General features: G+C 35.8%; 2 protein-coding genes and 4 non-coding genes across 6 annotated transcripts in view; 4 read left to right on the plus strand and 2 right to left on the minus strand.

The window, feature by feature from the left end:
• Positions 1-9361, minus strand: part of LOC128243947 (ADAM 17-like protease) — a 53150-nt gene extending 43789 nt beyond the window's left edge. The window contains exon 1 of the mRNA XM_052961968.1: positions 8846-9361. Within this exon, the coding sequence (XP_052817928.1) occupies positions 8846-9361 (516 nt within the window). The remainder of the gene's footprint in view (positions 1-8845) is intronic.
• A 495-nt stretch (positions 9362-9856) lies between these two features.
• On the minus strand, positions 9857-11688 carry LOC128243948 (uncharacterized). Its single transcript, XM_052961969.1, has 4 exons — positions 11604-11688; positions 10968-11097; positions 10515-10648; positions 9857-9999 (listed from the first exon to the last, which is right to left on the minus strand). Exons 1-4 carry the CDS (start codon positions 11650-11652, stop codon positions 9857-9859), a joined length of 456 nt encoding a protein of 151 aa, XP_052817929.1. The 5' UTR covers positions 11653-11688.
• Positions 11689-13483: 1795 nt separating this feature from the next.
• Trnah-gug (transfer RNA histidin (anticodon GUG)) lies at positions 13484-13560 on the plus strand. Its single transcript has one exon. It is a non-coding gene; the product is annotated as a tRNA-His (tRNA).
• A 1751-nt stretch (positions 13561-15311) lies between these two features.
• On the plus strand, positions 15312-15382 carry Trnag-ccc (transfer RNA glycine (anticodon CCC)). Its single transcript has one exon. It is a non-coding gene; the product is annotated as a tRNA-Gly (tRNA).
• A 748-nt stretch (positions 15383-16130) lies between these two features.
• Positions 16131-16201, plus strand: Trnag-ccc (transfer RNA glycine (anticodon CCC)). Its single transcript has one exon. It is a non-coding gene; the product is annotated as a tRNA-Gly (tRNA).
• A 767-nt stretch (positions 16202-16968) lies between these two features.
• Positions 16969-17039, plus strand: Trnag-ccc (transfer RNA glycine (anticodon CCC)). The gene has a single exon. It is a non-coding gene; the product is annotated as a tRNA-Gly (tRNA).
• Positions 17040-18077: the final 1038 nt, after the last annotated feature.

Consider the following 18077-nt stretch of genomic DNA (forward strand, 5'->3'; position numbering starts at 1 on the left):
TTTTAATATAAACATATAGAGAAAACCCATGACCACCCAGGGGCGGGGCCAATTTTGACCACAGGGCCATAATTTGAACAATCTTTGTAGAGGTCCACTAGACGATGAATCATGCCAAATATCTAAGCTCTAGTCCAAGTAAGTTCAGAGGAGAAGATTTTTGAAGTTTTAACTATAAACATATCAAGTATACCCATGACCCCCTGGGGCGGGGCCAATTTTGACCCCAAGGCCATTATTTGAACAATCTTTGTAGAGGTTCACTAGACGATGAATCATGCCAAATATCTAAGCTCTAGTCCAAGTAAGTTCAGAGGAGAAGATTTTTGAAGTTTTAACTATAAACATATCAAGTATACCCATGACCCCCCGGGGCGGGGCCAATTTTGACCCCAAGGCCATAATTTGAACAAACTTTGTAGAGGTCCACTAGACGATGAATCATGCCAAATATCTAAGCTCTGAGCCACGTAAGTTCAGAGGAGATGATTTTTGAAGTTTTCACTATAAACATATAGAGAAAACCCATGACCCCCGAAGGGGGTGGGGCCAATTTTGACCCCAAGGCCATAATTTGAACAAACTTTGTAGAGGTCCACTAGACGATGAATCATGCCAAATATCTAAGCTCTAGTCCAAGTAAGTTCAGAGGAGAAGATTTTTGAAGTTTTAACTATAAACATATAGAGAATACCCTAACCCCCCTGGGCGGGGCCAATTTTGACCCCAAGGCCATAATTTGAACAATCTTTGTAGAGGTCCACTAGACGATGAATCAAGCCAAATATCTAAGCTCTAAGCAACGTAAGTTCAGAGGAGATTTTTGATTTTTTTTTAATATAAACATATAGAGAAAACCTATGACCACCCAGGGGCGGGGCCAATTTTGACCACAGGGCCATAATTTGAACAATCTTTGTAGAAGTCCACTAGACGATGAATCAAGCCAAATATCTAAGCTCTAAGCAACGTAAGTTCAGAGGAGATTTTTGATTTTTTTTTAATATAAACATATAGAGAAAACCTATGACCACCCAGGGGCGGGGCCAATTTTGACCACAGGGCCATAATTTGAACAATATTTGTAGAGATCCACTAGACGATGAATCATGCCAAATATCTAAGCTCTAGTCCAAGTAAGTTCAGAGGAGAAGATTTTTGAAGTTTTAACTATAAACATATCAAGTATACCCATGACCCCCTGGGGCGGGGCCAATTTTGACCCCAAGGCCATAATTTGAACAATCTTTGTAGAGGTCCACTTGACGATGAATCATGCCAAATATCTAAGCTCTAGTCCAAGTAAGTTCAAAGGAGAAGATTTTTGAAGTTTTCACTATAAACATATAGAGAATACCCTAACCCCCCGGGGCGGGGCCAATTTTGACCCCAAGGCCATTATTTGAACAATCTTTGTAGAGGTCCACTAGACGATGAATCATGCCAAATATCTAAGCTCTAGTCCAAGTAAGTTAAGAGGAGAAATTTTTTGAAGTTTTAACTATAAACATATCAAGTATACCCATGACCCCCCGGGGCGGGGCCAATTTTGACCCCAAGGCCATAATTTGAACAAACTTTGTAGAGGTCCACTAGACGATGAATCATGCCAAATATCTAAGCTCTGAGCCACGTAAGTTCAGAGGAGATGATTTTTGAAGTTTTCACTATAAACATATAGAGAAAACCCATGACCCCCGAAGGGGGTGGGGCCAATTTTGACCCCAAGGCCATAATTTGAACAAACTTTGTAGAGGTCCACTAGACGATGAATCATGCCAAATATCTAAGCTCTAGTCCAAGTAAGTTCAGAGGAGAAGATTTTTGAACTTTTAACTATAAACATATAGAGAATACCCTAACCCCCCGGGGCGGGGCCAATTTTGACCCCAAGGCCATAATTTGAACAATCTTTGTAGAGGTCCACTAGACGATGAATCAAGCCAAATATCTAAGCTCTAAGCAACGTAAGTTCAGAGGAGATTTTTGATTTTTTTTAATATAAACATATAGAGAAAACCCATGACCACCCAGGAGCGGGGCCAATTTTGACCACAGGGTCATAATTTGAACAATCTTTGTAGAGGTCCACTAGACGATGAATCATGCCAAATATCTAAGCTCTAGTCCAAGTAAGTTCAGAGGAGAAGATTTTTGAAGTTTTAACTATAAACATATCAAGTATACCCATGACCCCCTGGGGCGGGGCCAATTTTGACCCCAAGGCCATAATTTGAACAATCTTTGTAGAGGTCCACTTGACGATGAATCATGCCAAATATCTAAGCTCAAGTCCAAGTAAGTTCAAAGGAGAAGATTTTTGAAGTTTTCACTATAAACATATAGAGAATACCCTAACCCCCCGGGGCGGGGCCAATTTTGACCCCAAGGCCATTATTTGAACAATCTTTGTAGAGGTCCACTAGACGATGAATCATGCCAAATATCTAAGCTCTAGTCCAAGTAAGTTAAGAGGAGAAGATTTTTGAAGTTTTAACTATAAACATATCAAGTATACCCATGACCCCCCGGGGCGGGGCCAATTTTGACCCCAAGGCCATAATTTGAACACTCTTTGTAGAGGTTCACTAGACGATGAATCATGCCAAATATCTAAGCTCTAGTCCAAGTAAGTTCAAAGGAGAAGATTTTTGAAGTTTTCACTACAAACATATAGAGAAAACCCATGACCCCCCGGGGCGGAGCCAATTTTGACCCCAAGGCCATAATTTGAACAATCTTTGTAAAGGTCCACTAGACGATGAATCATGCCAAATATCTAAGCTCTAGTCCAAGTAAGTTCAGAGGAGAAGATTTTTGAAGTTTTAACTATAAACATATAGAGCATACCCATGACCCCCCGGGGCGGGGCCAATTTTGACCCAAGGGCCATAATTTGAACAAACTTGGTAGAGGACCATTTGGTGATCCTACCTACCATATATCAACGGTCTAAGGCTTGTGGTTTGGGAGAAGAAGATTTTTGAAGTTTTTCCTTTCCATTGCCATGGCAACCAGAGTTCTGCATGGAATTCAATTCTTTGAACAATTTTCAAAGGGGACCACCCAAGGAACATTCCTGTGAAGTTTGGATGAAATTGGCTAAGCGGTTTATGAGGAGATGTTGTTTAAAGTAAAAGTTTACGGACGGATGACGGACGGACGACGGACGCCGGACAAATTGTGATCACAAAAGCTCACCTTGTCACTATGTGACAGGTGAGCTAAAAATGTTTGCTTCAGTGTAAGAATGCATTATATTGCCAAAACCACCGGTACCAGTAAATATTTCACCATGGCAAAGGTTCTCTTGAAATTTGGTGCTCACTCGGTGAATTATATCATTTTGCTATCTTACACTAAAATAAACACTTCCCACAAAGACACAATACAGAACAACGGAATTTTCACCCAGTTTTCACTACACCACAATTCGTACACACATCAGGGCCTTTTTACCCTTCTTTGCTTTAGCCCACACCCGGCTACTTCCCCAAGGAACAGACCCTGTTCCCCCCCCCCCCCCCAAAGCGTATGATGATGTTTGAGTGATGTATTAATTATTGATAATTTACTCCATATTTAAAACTTTTTTTTCTATTATTATTAAATATTCCACATTACACAATACAATTGATCATATACATACGTAATGTATAACATATGGTGTTTATTATGTGATGCTTATTTAAGAAGTGAGGGTGGTGTCGATACAGAAAAAATAGACATTTTTATATTGTTAAACAAACTGATAAAAAAGAAAATAGAAGACAAAAAAGCAGAGATCAATTTTAAACTAGAAAAAAAATATTAACAAGTAAATAAAGAGTTTATAAACTACGAAAAGGTAGAAAGAAAAAAAAGACTGTACTAGAGGGTGTTGCTTAAATGTAATTTTTCTTTTAATACATGCCATTTTTGCTCGTGGACTGTTAGTTTGTCATTTATGAATGCAATTTCATGTTCGATTTTGTATCGCAAACCTATGTAGTTTTTGAAAGCTGTAAAAGTTGGAGTAATATCTCTAAGCTTCATAAAGTATATAAAATATTTCAACAACACAATCAAGAAATTAATATGTTGGACAAATTTGATACCTTTTTCATACCATTTGTGATAGTATACACTTTGTTCATTTACCTTTATGTCGGTGTTATTCCATAATATTGTTTTACTTGAACTATTAGTTTCAATATATTTGCTTATTTCAGACCATGATAAGAGTATTACAGCTAAAAACTTATATTTATGTGCAATGATGTTTATTGTTACTTCGTCGAGATTACTTTCGAAAACCAACCTGCCTCCAAATTTATGTAAAGCGTCATTATATAAAGTTTTGTATTGATGTCTGTTTGTTTCATCCAGTAGTCTCTTCACCCATGACGCTTTGATCGATTTATTTAACATATAAATATTTGGAACTCTAAGGCCACCATCTTGAAAATTGTTCATTAGTACTTTCCTTTTTATTTTTTCGGGTTTATTATTCCAAATGAACTTAAAAATTGATGTTAATGTCATCAAGGATGTATTTAGGTGGTGAAGGTTAGTTTTCTGTGCTGCCAACTCTTGAGACAATTCTTGAAACTTTGTAGCTTTGGAACAAGATTATTTTGAATCATATTGCTATTGCTTTTGTTAAAAATGATTCCAAGTGTTTTGGCTTCCTGACTGTCGTTGTGAAATTGATAACCATCTAAGTATGCAATATATGATGATTTTAAACTCCCTACTCGTAAGACTGTTGATTTTGTTGAATTTAATTTTAGGCCAGATATTTTTCCAAAGTTATCTATTGTTTTTATCAAAGTTTCGAAAGATGTTTTGGATCCATCATTAATATATGTAGCATCGTCAACAAAAAGAGATTGTTTTATTTCATTGTTATAAAGTTGTATCCCTTCAATAAGTTTATTTTTCTGTATTGTATTAGATAGCAGTTCAATACAAATGATAAATATGAAAGAAGATAGGGGGCAGCCTTGTCTGACGCCTCGCTCAATTTGAAATTCTTCAGAGAGAAAACCATTATTTATTATAACACTATTGATATCATTATAGAAGAGCTTGACCCAATTTATTAAGCTTTGACCAAAATTTAAATGTTCTAGACATTTAAGTATAAATCCGTGGTTTAAAGTATCATAAGCCTTTTCAAAATCGGCAAAAAATAACAACCCAGGCTTATTTGTAGTATTGAGTCTCAGAGATAGTTAATACTTTCATCTATAAGTCGTATGTTTTCACCAATGTATCTTCCATACACAAAACCTGTTTGAAAAGGGCTTACAGTTTTATTTAAAATTCTTTTCATTCTATTTGAAATGGATTTGGTTGCTATTTTATAGTCTACATTAAGTAAACTTATTGGTCTCCAGTTTGAGATCACTTCTAAATCTCTGCCTTGTTTTGGAATTAAAGAAATTAAACCTTGTTTCATAAGAGGAGATAAATTACCTTCTGTAAAACATTGATTAATAGCATTGACAAAGAATATTTTTAAATCGTTCCAAAATATTTTATAAAACTCGGCTGTGAAACCATCAGACCCTGGGCTATTTTTATTTTTCATCTCTTAGTCAATTTAACGCTTGTCTGCATTCGTATTCTGTCAAAATACCTTCGCAGCTAGCTTTATCTTTATCATTTAGTTTGACAATTGGTGTTGAGAAAAACTCACTATTGTGATTTAAAAGAGTATCATCTTTTGTGTATAATTTCTTGTAAAATGTCCGTTGAGCATTCAGTATTTCTGAAGGTTTACTAATAATTTTATTTTCAACTTTCAGAGTGTGAATTGTTTTCATTTCTGCATGCCTTTTTTCAAGGTTTGCAAAGTATTTAGAGTTTTTCTCATTATTTTCAACATGTCGAGCTTTTGCTCTTAAAATAATTCCATTTATTCTTTTAGTGAGTATCTCGTCTAGTTCGCCTTTAAGTTTTGAAATTGCTTCTATTATTTGGTTACTGTCACACTCTGTATTATTTAGCTTTTGCTCTAAATTAGATATATCGTTTATTATGTTTTTCTCTTTTTCGTTTGTTTTTCGCTTTAAATTTGATGAAAAACTTATTGTTGAGTTTCTTATGTTTCCTTTTAATATCTCCCAAAATGTTATGGGGTTTGTTTCCTTATTGATTTCAGCAGTGTTTGTTATCGTATCCTTTATAAGCTGTTGGTATTCGCTTATTAATAGTATACTATTATTTATTTTAAAATATCCTGGACCCCTTTTGATTTCAGAAAAATTTATTTTTATATATACTATACAATGATCAGTTTTATATCCGTGGATAATTTTGCTACTTATACATATATTTTGCATGTAATTTGAAACTAAAAAATAGTCCAATCGGCTATGGGTGATAGGTTCAGTATTTGAATGCCAAGTAAATTGTTTTTTATGTTGGTGTTGTTCACGCCAAACATCAAAAATGTTACAGGAAGTGATCATGTTTAATAGAGTTTGTCTCGATCGCTTATGTAATTCAACATTACCATTTTTCTTATCTAAACTACTATCTAAAAAGTTGTTAAAATCTCCTCCAACAATTATGTTTCGATCACTATATTCATTTATGAAATTTTCTAATGTTTCAAAAAAGAGAGGTTCATCTTGGTTTGGCCCGTATAGGTTAATAATAAGTAACTCTTTGTTTTCTATGGTTAATTCCAAACCTAAAATTCTGCCTATTTTTATTTCATGAACATTTTTTATTTCTACAAGACAGTTAGGATTAATCAGTATTGCAACACCTTCACTATTTGTAAAATTGCCGCTGAAGTAAAAATATCCACCCCAATCATCTTTACATTGTCCAAAATTCCTTTTTGAAACATGTGTTTCTTTCAATAGACAAATAGAAAACTTGTTATCTTTTAGCCATGAAAATATTTGATTTCGTTTGATTTTGTTTGACAAACCACGAACATTCAACGAGCAAATTGTTCTATCCATAAGGTAGGTTGAAAATGATGTTTAATTCACCCTCTAAAACAGAAATTGTAAAGACATAAAAAAATATGCTAGCATTGTATTATTATACAGTTTGGACTGGTATTCAATAATTTGGACTTTGATAAAATTAACATTAGGAAAACGATATTTTATTAATTATTCAGCGATTGGAAGGAAATTTTCCGTTTAATTATGTTGACTTGAACATATTATCTCTTTAAATTTAAAGTATCTTTATTATAGAAAAAAAACAAAAAGATGCCTTATAAATTACAAAAGAAGGAAAAGACTCATTAAAAGGGAATATTATGTTTGCTAGCAAAAGTAATTATCATAAAATTTAAACATTACTAAAATGAAAAAGAAGTATGCGTTAGAAAGCATACACAAGCTGACTACCACAAAAAGCTATACATGTTCAGCAATGAGAGTCGTACCTAAATATATCCTGAAAACAAATATCAGAAAGAGTTCGATCAAATTGCATAATATACAAATGCTTAAAAAAAAACTATACAATCGCACATGCTTGAGCTATTGGTTGATATCTAAGTATTACTTTTCATATTTCAAATATCAAGAACAATAAAAGGAAAAAAAATGTAGGGACACGTATAAAACTCATTTGTGAAGCATTTAACTAAAATGCCACACAACAGCTGAGCTAACAACTTTTCATGGATAGCATATATACAATACTTGTGTGTATCGTTTTGTTTCTGTATCTTGTCAATACATGTATCAAGTATAAGCTATGTCAAAAATAGATTAAGAAGCATGTATTTGTTCTTTGTTTTAAAGAACTTATGTACGTGTATAATGATCACAAAAAGATGTAATGCATATTGTCTTTACTATCGAAAATGAAACGGTAAAGAACTCATGCAAGTTTTACTAAAACTAAAATACTTCAGAGTGATACGATCATTTCACGTTGTTACAGTAAACATTGATATTTATACCAGGGCTCTGTATTATGAATAATAAATAATACATTTATCATAGTTTTAAATTACATAATGATATTTTCTATTTATAACAAAATCGGTGTATTACATTAACTTAGGTAATCTATAAACAAAGATGTGCTCTGTTTATGGTATTTAGTAAATTTATTTTAAAAAATAACAAAACAAACAAAAAATATGTACTTTTTTTATTTGTGCCAAGTTTTACAAACAACGGATATGTTTTCGTTTTAACAGAAAATTATAATGCTATTTAATTATAAATGTAGCTGTGACACTATGCGATTAGTTCTTATGCACCGATAGATACGTAATCTCCACAATGCACAGTGTATACTGCACAACGTAAAATAGCGGAACACATATTACTGCGGCCATGGTAAGTCCAGCCAACTCTGATAATCATCGAAATCTACTCGGTACAGTTTGTCTGTTTTATCCTTATAGAAGATCTTTCCATTTGATACCCAGGCTCTAGACACTTCATCCCTCTGTTTCAGCCGCACGCACATGAAAACATTATAGTTTAAAGCAGTAAGATCATCATAGAGGAACATTCCGCTGCCTGACATTTTCTTTTTATTTCTCATAACTTCATCACGTTTCATGCGAGAAATAAATCGAATGATGACGTCACTTTTGCCGTTTCTATTCCTTCTAAGCCTATGCGCAATATCGATATCAGAATAGGATATATCAATGCCCATTCATGTTTTTAGTTCATGCACGACTATCTTTGTTGATTCCTCGGAAAACTCTGGGACTGTTCTACTATCTGCTCTTTCTGGTAGCCCACGTATTCTTATATTATTTAGCCTACTGTATTGCTCACTGACATTCCTGAACTTTTCATGCCTATCTTCATTTTCAATGATTTCTCCGAAGATTCGTTATTTCACCGGTCTTCTCTTTCACGGCCATTTCTAGAGATGTCATCTTTTTGTCATGAATATCCTTCTCATTTTCTTTATCAAACTGAATGCTTTCCAATTTCTCTATTCTAAGAGTAACAGAACCTAACAGTTGTTCTTTCATGTCACTAAAAGTTTCCTTTATTAGATTCTTAATAGTCTGGCCATCACTATCTCTGTCTAAAATTTCTTCTATCTTCTTCTCCAACAGAGAGGTAGACTTATCTATTTTAGAAAGCATTCCGTTAATTTTGTTATTCATATCTTTCAATTGTTGTTTAATATTTGATATTTCATGTTCAGCTGTGTGGTCACTTTCACTTACACTTTCTTCAAATACTGTATCTACTGTTTTCGCTTTCTTTTTCTTGCTTTTCTTTTTCTCCTTATTTTGTTTACTTGATTCTTCAACACTTATTTCTAATTCACTAGGTCCGCTTATACTTTCACTTTTCTTCCTTTTCCTATCATTTTCATTGTCTATCACTTGTGTAGTATTAGTCGTTTTCGGGGTTGCCATTTTTAATGTTGCGCAGTATACTTTTTATCTCATTCAGCGTGACCCGTTGTATACATGTCAGTTTAGCCAATATCCGATATCTGCTGACCTACATGTATATTTTATCGATAATGCAATGTACAATGCTGTCTAAACATTTTAAGTAATTCAATGACGAACCAGTCCGTGAAGTATTAAAAAGCTTACATACTCGAGAAATGTTTCCAACCACTTGAAAGTCCAAAAAACGTGTTTATTAGGTCACTAGAAAACTCAAAACTTTGATTTAATTTAGGATAAACAAAAACACGTCCATCTTGAAAAGGGACACCACTCCAGTCATATTTAAAACTTAATTGTTTAAAAAAAGTACTTGAAAAACTATGAAGAAGTACTCTGAGAATTTTTCCCCAGAAGTGAAAAGTGAAAAAACACCCTACACATGTATACACGTAGGAGTAAAATAGTGCCAACGAGCATGATTCAGTATAATGTTGTAATAATTATTAACTAGATTCACAACTGGTGTAAACAAAATAAAATAACAATTAAAAGAGGGAATACCTCAACCACAAACTCTTCGCCATTGGTGGCAAACACCCCCGTGAACACGCCAGTATTGTCATCCATGTGAAAACTTGCCTCCGAATTTCTATCATCTGTTTACAGGAAAGAAACAATCTTACATTATACAAAGTTGATTCTGAAGGTTTTGGGACCATCTTCCTAATATGTTTCAAACCATCTAATGGTATTTAAAATGTCTATTTCGAGGCTAAGATTAAATAGAGCTCTTTTGAAGCCAGATATTTATCCCCTGCCAGGAAACTGGGGAAAGGATTGAAATTCTGAGGGATGTTTCTCCCTTCAGGGGATATAATGATATGGCACATTTGAATACACATTTATAAGCACGTAGTATCCTAAAATTTGTAATAATGACATGTCAATATTCACACCGCAGTCGAAACCTGTTGGTTCGACCTCGCTTGGCTCGAATTCCTCGTTGGCTCGAACTAGATGTAAAGGACCTATTTCTTTTTACTGTAGATAATCATTCCCGCTGATTCCGAGGCTCGATGTATTTTCGACGGTCCCTGGTGGGAGGTCAAGCCAACGAGGCTTGACTGTATATGCTTATTATAGATTGGGTTTCTATTAATATGTCACTTACTTTCAACTACCCCTTCAAAGAAGTTCTCTTGGTTGAAGCCAAACACTTCCTCTTTTGATCCATCGGCATGCACCGCTCGTAGTTTGAATGTGGAGCTGAACAGATGACTAGGTTTGGCATGAATCGTAAAGTTCCTGAAAAAAATCATTAAAAAATGATGAAACATTATTTAGTTGTTAAAAAATTAATGTAATATCGCCAAATTAATTATTCTGCCCACTACATGGATCAGTTAAAAAATATTTGGCGTTATATTCATGAATAGCACTATAATGCTTCATTTTCTAAATGTTAAGAGGTCAATGCCCCTAAAAAAAGGAATTAAAAAATAAAAGGGATTTTTTTCCATAGGTAGAGTAGGGAAAAATATATACTTTTTCAGTAAGGGAATGGGGACGTATTTCGGCCATAAAAGGGCTGAATAAAAACACTACATGATGAACATGTACTTACTTGCCGAATGCTGAAAGTTTGATCTCTTTGGTGAATCTTCTTTCCTCAATGCTTCGTTTTGACAAAGAGTGAACATGAATGTGCTTGGTCTTTACGATGTCATATGAGTGAAATTTATCATCTAAGGCTCCTGAAATATAAGAAACACATGCATGAAATGAAAAGAGCAGGAGCAGTGTACATGATGGAGCTTAAGCATCGCGGTGAGCAACACTTGCAGGGGTGGGTCCAGGATTTAATGTTAGAGGGGGAGTAACATAGGGGCATGACCTTTTGACTTACATGAACATTGCTCCCTCAGAACTGAAATTTATTTGGTTAAAAGTGTTGGCAAGGGGGTTTGGGGGTACTCCTTAAGAATTAAAAAAATATATAGTCTGAAGTGCATTTTGGACATATTTTTGGGTAAGATGAAGACCCTAAAATGCATAACCTTTTGTGTGAGAGACAGAAAGCTTCGAATGATCCTCCGGTCATGATCTCTCATCAATTCATCTGTACATTTATAATCATACAGTGTATTATTTTTTTAAGCTAGATATCTATCAAACAGCAAAATAAAATATTTCAGATGGGAAACTAAATCTTTATCTACTCTATTGCATTAAGATATGAATTGCTATAAATGGAAAATACCTTTAACACTGCAAAATAAATTCAAAATGAGGAAGATTTTGGCGATCATCTTGCTGCTACCGTTGCGAGATGTAAACAAACAACTTTCAACATGAATGGAAACGTAAACGCCGATAGACGCTTGACTCTTGAGCGCTTGAGGGTGCTAATACCCGGTATCCGGTTCCCGGTATTGCCCGGTATCCGATCTCACTTTCCAGGCGTCAATGCAGGGCTAGGTGGTACCTGGATATTATCAGATATTATGAAGTTTTAATTATGATTTTTTTTCTTTTTTGCATCTGTTCAGCTGATTGTTCTTTTAATAATGTCATAAGTCTTATGATAGCCCCAGTATAACATTTCTAGAAATAATGCATCGAGTTCATCTTCAATCCTGCAAACGTCTTCTTGGTCAAAATGATTTCATATACAGACATTAAGGAAAGCTTATCTCTGAAATATTATAGGTATATGGGTTTTATTAAATGGAGTGTGAAACGTTCATGGGTCAGTGATGATAAGTAATTGAAAAAGGTTTATAGCCTGCTGAAACATGATATAGAACAATATAATAGGAAACCATTTTTTGTTCATTAATTAAAGATTTTCCTTGTAGTGTAAAATAATATGTTTAATGCTCCTTATTATTGTTTGTTTCAAATCCTAGGTTGCTATGATACATAGGCGGTGAATCTCTAGAAAATGTATTTGATATACGCAACATGACAACCTCAGTCCAAAAGTCCACATAGTCAAGTGCCGTCAGTTTCAATCCTTGACTATACACATGCTTTGTAACCTTATACGTTCGTCCATCACGACCGTTTATGGTCTTAAACGTGTGGCTATTTGATGGGCATTATAGCATTTTTAAAATATATATAGCCTTTGTTCTAAGCCCGCAGATTTAAATATTGAAGCTTACTCGTTAAACTAATGTCAGTAGTATAAGGAAGCATATCGATGGCCTCACTTTAAAATGCCGAAGCTGCATTCTGTTCTGTTTCGGAGTTTTACATCACGAAAATCATAAAGGCGAGCCGCATCTAGAACTGCAAAATGCCGAGTAAATAGTCCAATGAGAATTTGGTGCGTTATCACGTGATCGAAATGTCGAGCAATGATTGGACATCTCACATAGAAGCACAAATGCCGAACCTTCAGAAAATTTAACTTCAAAAATTGTAACTTTAGCATTTTGTAAAAAACGAGTAATCAAATTACCAAGATTAAATACTAAAAACATTGCTACTGAAAACATGGGATATTGTAGCTTCGGCATTTGAAAGTGAAGCCATCGATATACATGTACTCCGTATTTATAAGAGATCAAAGTTTAGTCTTATATTTGTAAAACAAAGATGACCAATAACATAGCTTATTCTTTTTGACGTACATCCGTTTTTTTTACTTGAACACATAAATCATTGTTTAACCATCCTCATCCTCGGCACTCAGAGTATTCATAACCTACATATAGTTTAATTCATTATTATTTATTTATTTATTTATTTATTTATTTATTTATTTATTTATTTATTTATTTATTTATTTATTTATTTATCTATTTATTTATTTATTTATTTATTTATTTTTATTTTTTTTATTTTATTTTTATTTATTTATTTATTTATTTATTTATTTATTTATTTATTTATTTATTTATTTATTTATTATTTCAAAATATTTATTTATTTATCGTTTATCGTTCTAGCATTTGATTGGTTCCCTTCTCAAGACGGCCTAGAGGAATTCTTGATCTCACAACAGAACAAAACTTTCAGCGAATGCGAGGCATACTGTCTCTCGTTTACTGGCCCTTCACCGGCGTCACTTGTGTCTGAGACGGACATCGGCGCTGTATTTAAGACGGGGAAAATTTCACCTGCGGTGGGACCGCCCGGTTAGCTCAGTCGGTAGAGCGTTGGACTGTGAATCGGACAACCCGGGTTCGATTCCCGGGCGGACCAGGTCACTTCTGTTGTGATTGGTTATGAAATCCTTTCTACGACCATCCGCACTGTACCATTGCCCCTGGCATGTACAGAAGTTGTCAGTTCCTTGCAAAAGTGAAGGCACCTAGTACTGGTTCACCGCCCGGGATAGGTGTGCGGTGGTTGAACTGTCACTCTGGGACCCTTCAATGTGCTCACGCCGGGACCCGGAGTATAAACTACTAACACCACCACCACCTGCGGTGGGATTTAATATTTATTGGTCACGGGGCGCTATCGGTCAATGTAAACCGGTTGTATCTCAGAGCAGCAGGTTTTACATCCTAAACGCAGGCTTTGACTGCGACCAGCCTGAAAAATGTGTCTGCAAGCGCCAGAATTCAAAACCAGGTTCGTTGTCAATAGATTTTGTAGAGAAACAAGGATATATAGCGAGAGTAAACGTACGAAAATGCGTTGCAACTTAATTAACTGTGTTGATAAGTTGTAGCAACTTAATTCTAATTCAAAATTATGTTTGTTATAGTTAAAACATATAATGTAAAGTCTTCATGATAAAGAAGGGCGCAGCAAGAGGGGGAACAAATTATAACGTCATGTCTGTTAAATTGTAAACCTGCAATTTGTAACGACTGAGCGTGTTACTTTTTTCAAGGCCGATATGCGATTTAACTGGCTGGGAATGCAGGTTGTAATCTAATGATATTTCCAGGTCCATCCTCTAAGGGCGGTTACTTTGAGATGATGGCAAAGGACGTATCACCTCCACCGGAAGTCACGCCTCTCAAACACGTTAACACTGGTTCCCCGCTGGCATGTGGCATAGAATGCCTTAAACTTCCGGATTGTGGATCCTTCCTTCTGACACCCGGCATATCAAAGTGTTCGCTTTACACCGGGAACCATATCCACCATTCAGTGGCATTTCACGGAAAGGAGTACTACGTAAAGACATAACAGCAAAAGTACATAAAAACAATGGAATCTACAGGGACAATCCTCAGGCCCCAGTTTCTCGAAACTTCTTAAGTCCCTTATTAGAGGATTAACCTAATCCAACTATTTTTCTTTGTCTTTAATTTGCATAATATTAACTTCAATAAGAGTTATTAGACTTTAAATAGGAATTAATATTAATATGGTTATTTATCACAATAAACCATATTTTATTTACCAAAATCGCATTTAAATATGTGTTTTGTGACATTGAAATAAGCTACTTTAGCCTATTAAGCTTTAGCAGTTTCAAGAAATTGGGGCCAGAAGCCTTAAATTTAGCCACATTACTCATTCAAGTACTTACAAACCCGAGGAACTATTGAATGGCAAATATTGGGGAAAAAACTTATACAGATTGCACTATTATGTAAAAAAAAATACAATCAAACTTTCGATTACTCATTCTCCGTATTATTAATAATATAGCTTGGTTTGGGACATTTCATGATATAAAATATTTTTAAAAAAATGTATGGGCCATGATATATCCCCTGTCTCAACATGAATGTGCATACGTATATTGTATAGTGTCCGTTAGGGCCATCACTTGTGGATGTGTGAATCTCATACGCGATACTCGATAGTACGATGATGAAAACGCGAAATCACGAAACTACATTAACGAAAACGCGACAGTACGATGATGATAACGTGACATTATTTTTTTTTGTCAAAATAAACATTCAATTTAAAAAAATACTAATAATAGTAGAAAGCCTCGCCGCGTTCACCAGATTCACTGCTTTGATCTTAAATATGTGAACAAAAAACAGCGCCGCTGGTGTAGTGGTATCATGCAAGATTCCCATTCTTGCGACCCGTGTTCGATTCCCGGGTGGCGCATATAGTTTTTGTCAGAATTGCCATGAATACTGACCTTTTAGTTTAACTCTTGGACCTGCCCTACGTTTTGTAGAGTTGTTTTCGGCAATCGTAACAACTCGGCCATCTCCGGTAAGGTTCGAAAACCTCAATTCTGTTGGATTATGGCCAAGGTGTTCCGATTGCATTTGCAATTTGGTTCCCCGCATGTAGTGTGTGCGCTGCAATGCAGCAGGGATACACAACAAAACAATTTGCCAACTTCAGTTCAGAGCAGTCTTGAAATATCAGCATGCTTAGCCTCTCCCTTTTCAAGCTCTGTAACAAGCTCTTTCTTTCTCTTCATGTCGGGGTTAGACAACGACGGAGACGGCTCTCGGAAGGGTGTTCCCGTATAAAAGAATGCTGGCGTAGAAGCTGGTCGGGACCCACTTTTTCATTCCGTAACAAATTCACATTCTTTTGATTACATTTTGCGCATGAGCCGCACTATTTTCGCCCTCATCTTGTCACGATGCGTAGATAGAATAGACGTTGGCATCAAAGCAATACTTGCGATATTCAAGACATAAACAGAAAGAGTGTCAGTGATTCGTACAGAACGGTTTCGGATAGACTTGTTGTGGTCTCTTCAAGCACAGAATGGTAATGATGGAAAAACAAATAGGTAGCACAATGTTGTTTGCTTTTTCCGTAGAAAGGCTGCCCGCCTGTACCAAATTCAGTGTTGTTATTTTTTTATTTATATGTAATCATGGAAGAAAAAACAGCGCCGGTGGTGTAGTGGTATCATGCAATATTCCCATTCTTGCGACCCGGGTTCGATTCCCGGGCGGTGTATAAAGTTTTTGTCAGTGTTGCCATGAATACTGACTTTTTAGTTTAACTCTTGGACCCGTCCTTCGTTATGTAGAGTTGTTTTCGGCAATCATAACAACTCGGCCATCTCCGGTAAGGTTTGAAATCCTCAATTCTGTTGGATTATGGCCAAGGTGTTCCGATTGAAGTTTTCGGTGGACATTTGCAATTTGGTTCCCCGCATGTAGTGTGTGCGCTGCAATGCAGCAGAGATACACAACAAAACAATTTGCCAACTTCAGTTCAGAGCAGTCTTGAAATAGCAACATGCTTAGCCTCACCCTTTTCAAGCTCTGTAACAAGCTCTTTCTTTCTCTTCATGTCGGGGCTAAACGACGACGGAGACGGCTCTCGGAAGTGGGTTCCCGTAAGAAACACACGGAAGAAACGTCATACTGACGTTGATGCTGGTCGGGACCCACTTTTTCTTTGCGAAACAATTTCTCATTTTTTTATCACATTTCGCGGATTAGTCGGGCGATGTTTCGCCAACAAACTCTCACGATGCGTTAATGGGAATGACGCGATAATCAACGCGATAATTGCGAATTTCAAGACATAAAAAGAAAGAGTGTCAGTGATTCGTACAGAACAATTTCTGCCGATATACTTGTTGTGGATTCTTCAAGCAAAGAATGGTACTGATGGAAAACCGAATTGCCAGCACAATCCAGCTTTTTCCGTAGAAAGTCTTTACCAAATTCAGTGCTTTGATTGTTTACTTATGTTTTGTCTTGGAACAAAAAACAGCGCCGCTGGTGTAGTGGTATCATGCAAGATTCCCATTCTTGCGACCCGGGTTCGATTCCCGGGCGGCGCATATAGTTTTTGTCCGTATTACAATGCTTTTTGTTTAACTGGTGGATCTGCCCTGCATTATGTAGAGATGTTTCCGGCTTTCATAACAACTCGGCCATCTCCGGCAAGGTTCGAAATCCTCAATTTTGTTGGATTATGGCCAAGGTGTTCCGATTGAAGTTTTACGGCTGACATTTGCAATTTGGTTCCCCGCATGCTGTGTGTAGGCTGCGATGCAGCAGGAATACACAAGAAAACAAATGGCCAGCTTTAGTTCAGAGCAGTCTTGAAATAGCAACATACTTAGCCTCCCTTTTTCAGGCACTGTACCCAGCTCTTTCTCCCTCTCCATTTTTGTATATACCAAGTGTGTGTAAACCACGTGATTAATTGCGTCATAAATGCTACGTCGGAAGGCAGTATTTTGTTTCAAATGAAGACTTTAAACTAAGATATTTTCAATATTTCTTTACCATTTTAAATGAAACAAAGCACGGTCTACGCCGCTTACGGAGCCCCGCATTCGGTCTTTACCAGGGTTTGATTGAGAGTTGAGTTTCTCAAAACACTTCGACAAACCTTTTCACAATACGGCCATCTGATGGAGCACTGTCAAAACATTATTTTGGAAACAGGTTTGTCGAAGTGTTTGATGAAACTCATAACTTTATCAAACTTCGGTACTAAAACGAAGGCGGGGCTATTTAAGCGGCATAGACTGCCCTTTGTTTCATTTAAAATGGTGTAGTAAAGTAAAAGATATTTTCGATTTAAGTCTTTATTTTCAGCAAAATATTGCCTTCCGACGTAGCATATATGACGTAATTTATCACGTGGTATACACACACTGATACTTGTTGTGTCTTCTTCAACCAAATGGTTATGATTGCAGAACGAATCGGCAGCACAATGTTATTTGTCTACTCTCTAAAACTATATTTAATTCGAGAGTAAGTTTTCCTATCGTCGTAAATCTTAAAGGTGACAGGAAAATTACTGGAGTGGAGTTTTAATTTAAAATTTATATAGTTATATAGTATACTTACAAAAAAAATAGTTG

The sequence above is a fragment of the Mya arenaria genome, chromosome 8 (assembly GCF_026914265.1).
Source record: "Mya arenaria isolate MELC-2E11 chromosome 8, ASM2691426v1".
NCBI classification, from domain to species: Eukaryota; Metazoa; Mollusca; class Bivalvia; order Myida; family Myidae; genus Mya; species Mya arenaria.

Coding starts and splice junctions, on each gene's coding strand:
- LOC128243948 (XM_052961969.1), bottom strand. CDS start 11,652: ATGATCGCCAAAATCTTCCTCATTTTGAATTTATTTTGCAGTGTTAAA. Junction 11,098..11,603: donor TTTATTTTGCAGTGTTAAAG/GTATTTTCCATT, acceptor CTTATATTTCAG/GAGCCTTAGATGATAAATTT. Junction 10,000..10,514: donor CTTTGAAGGGGTAGTTGAAA/GTAAGTGACATA, acceptor TCCTGTAAACAG/ATGATAGAAATTCGGAGGCA.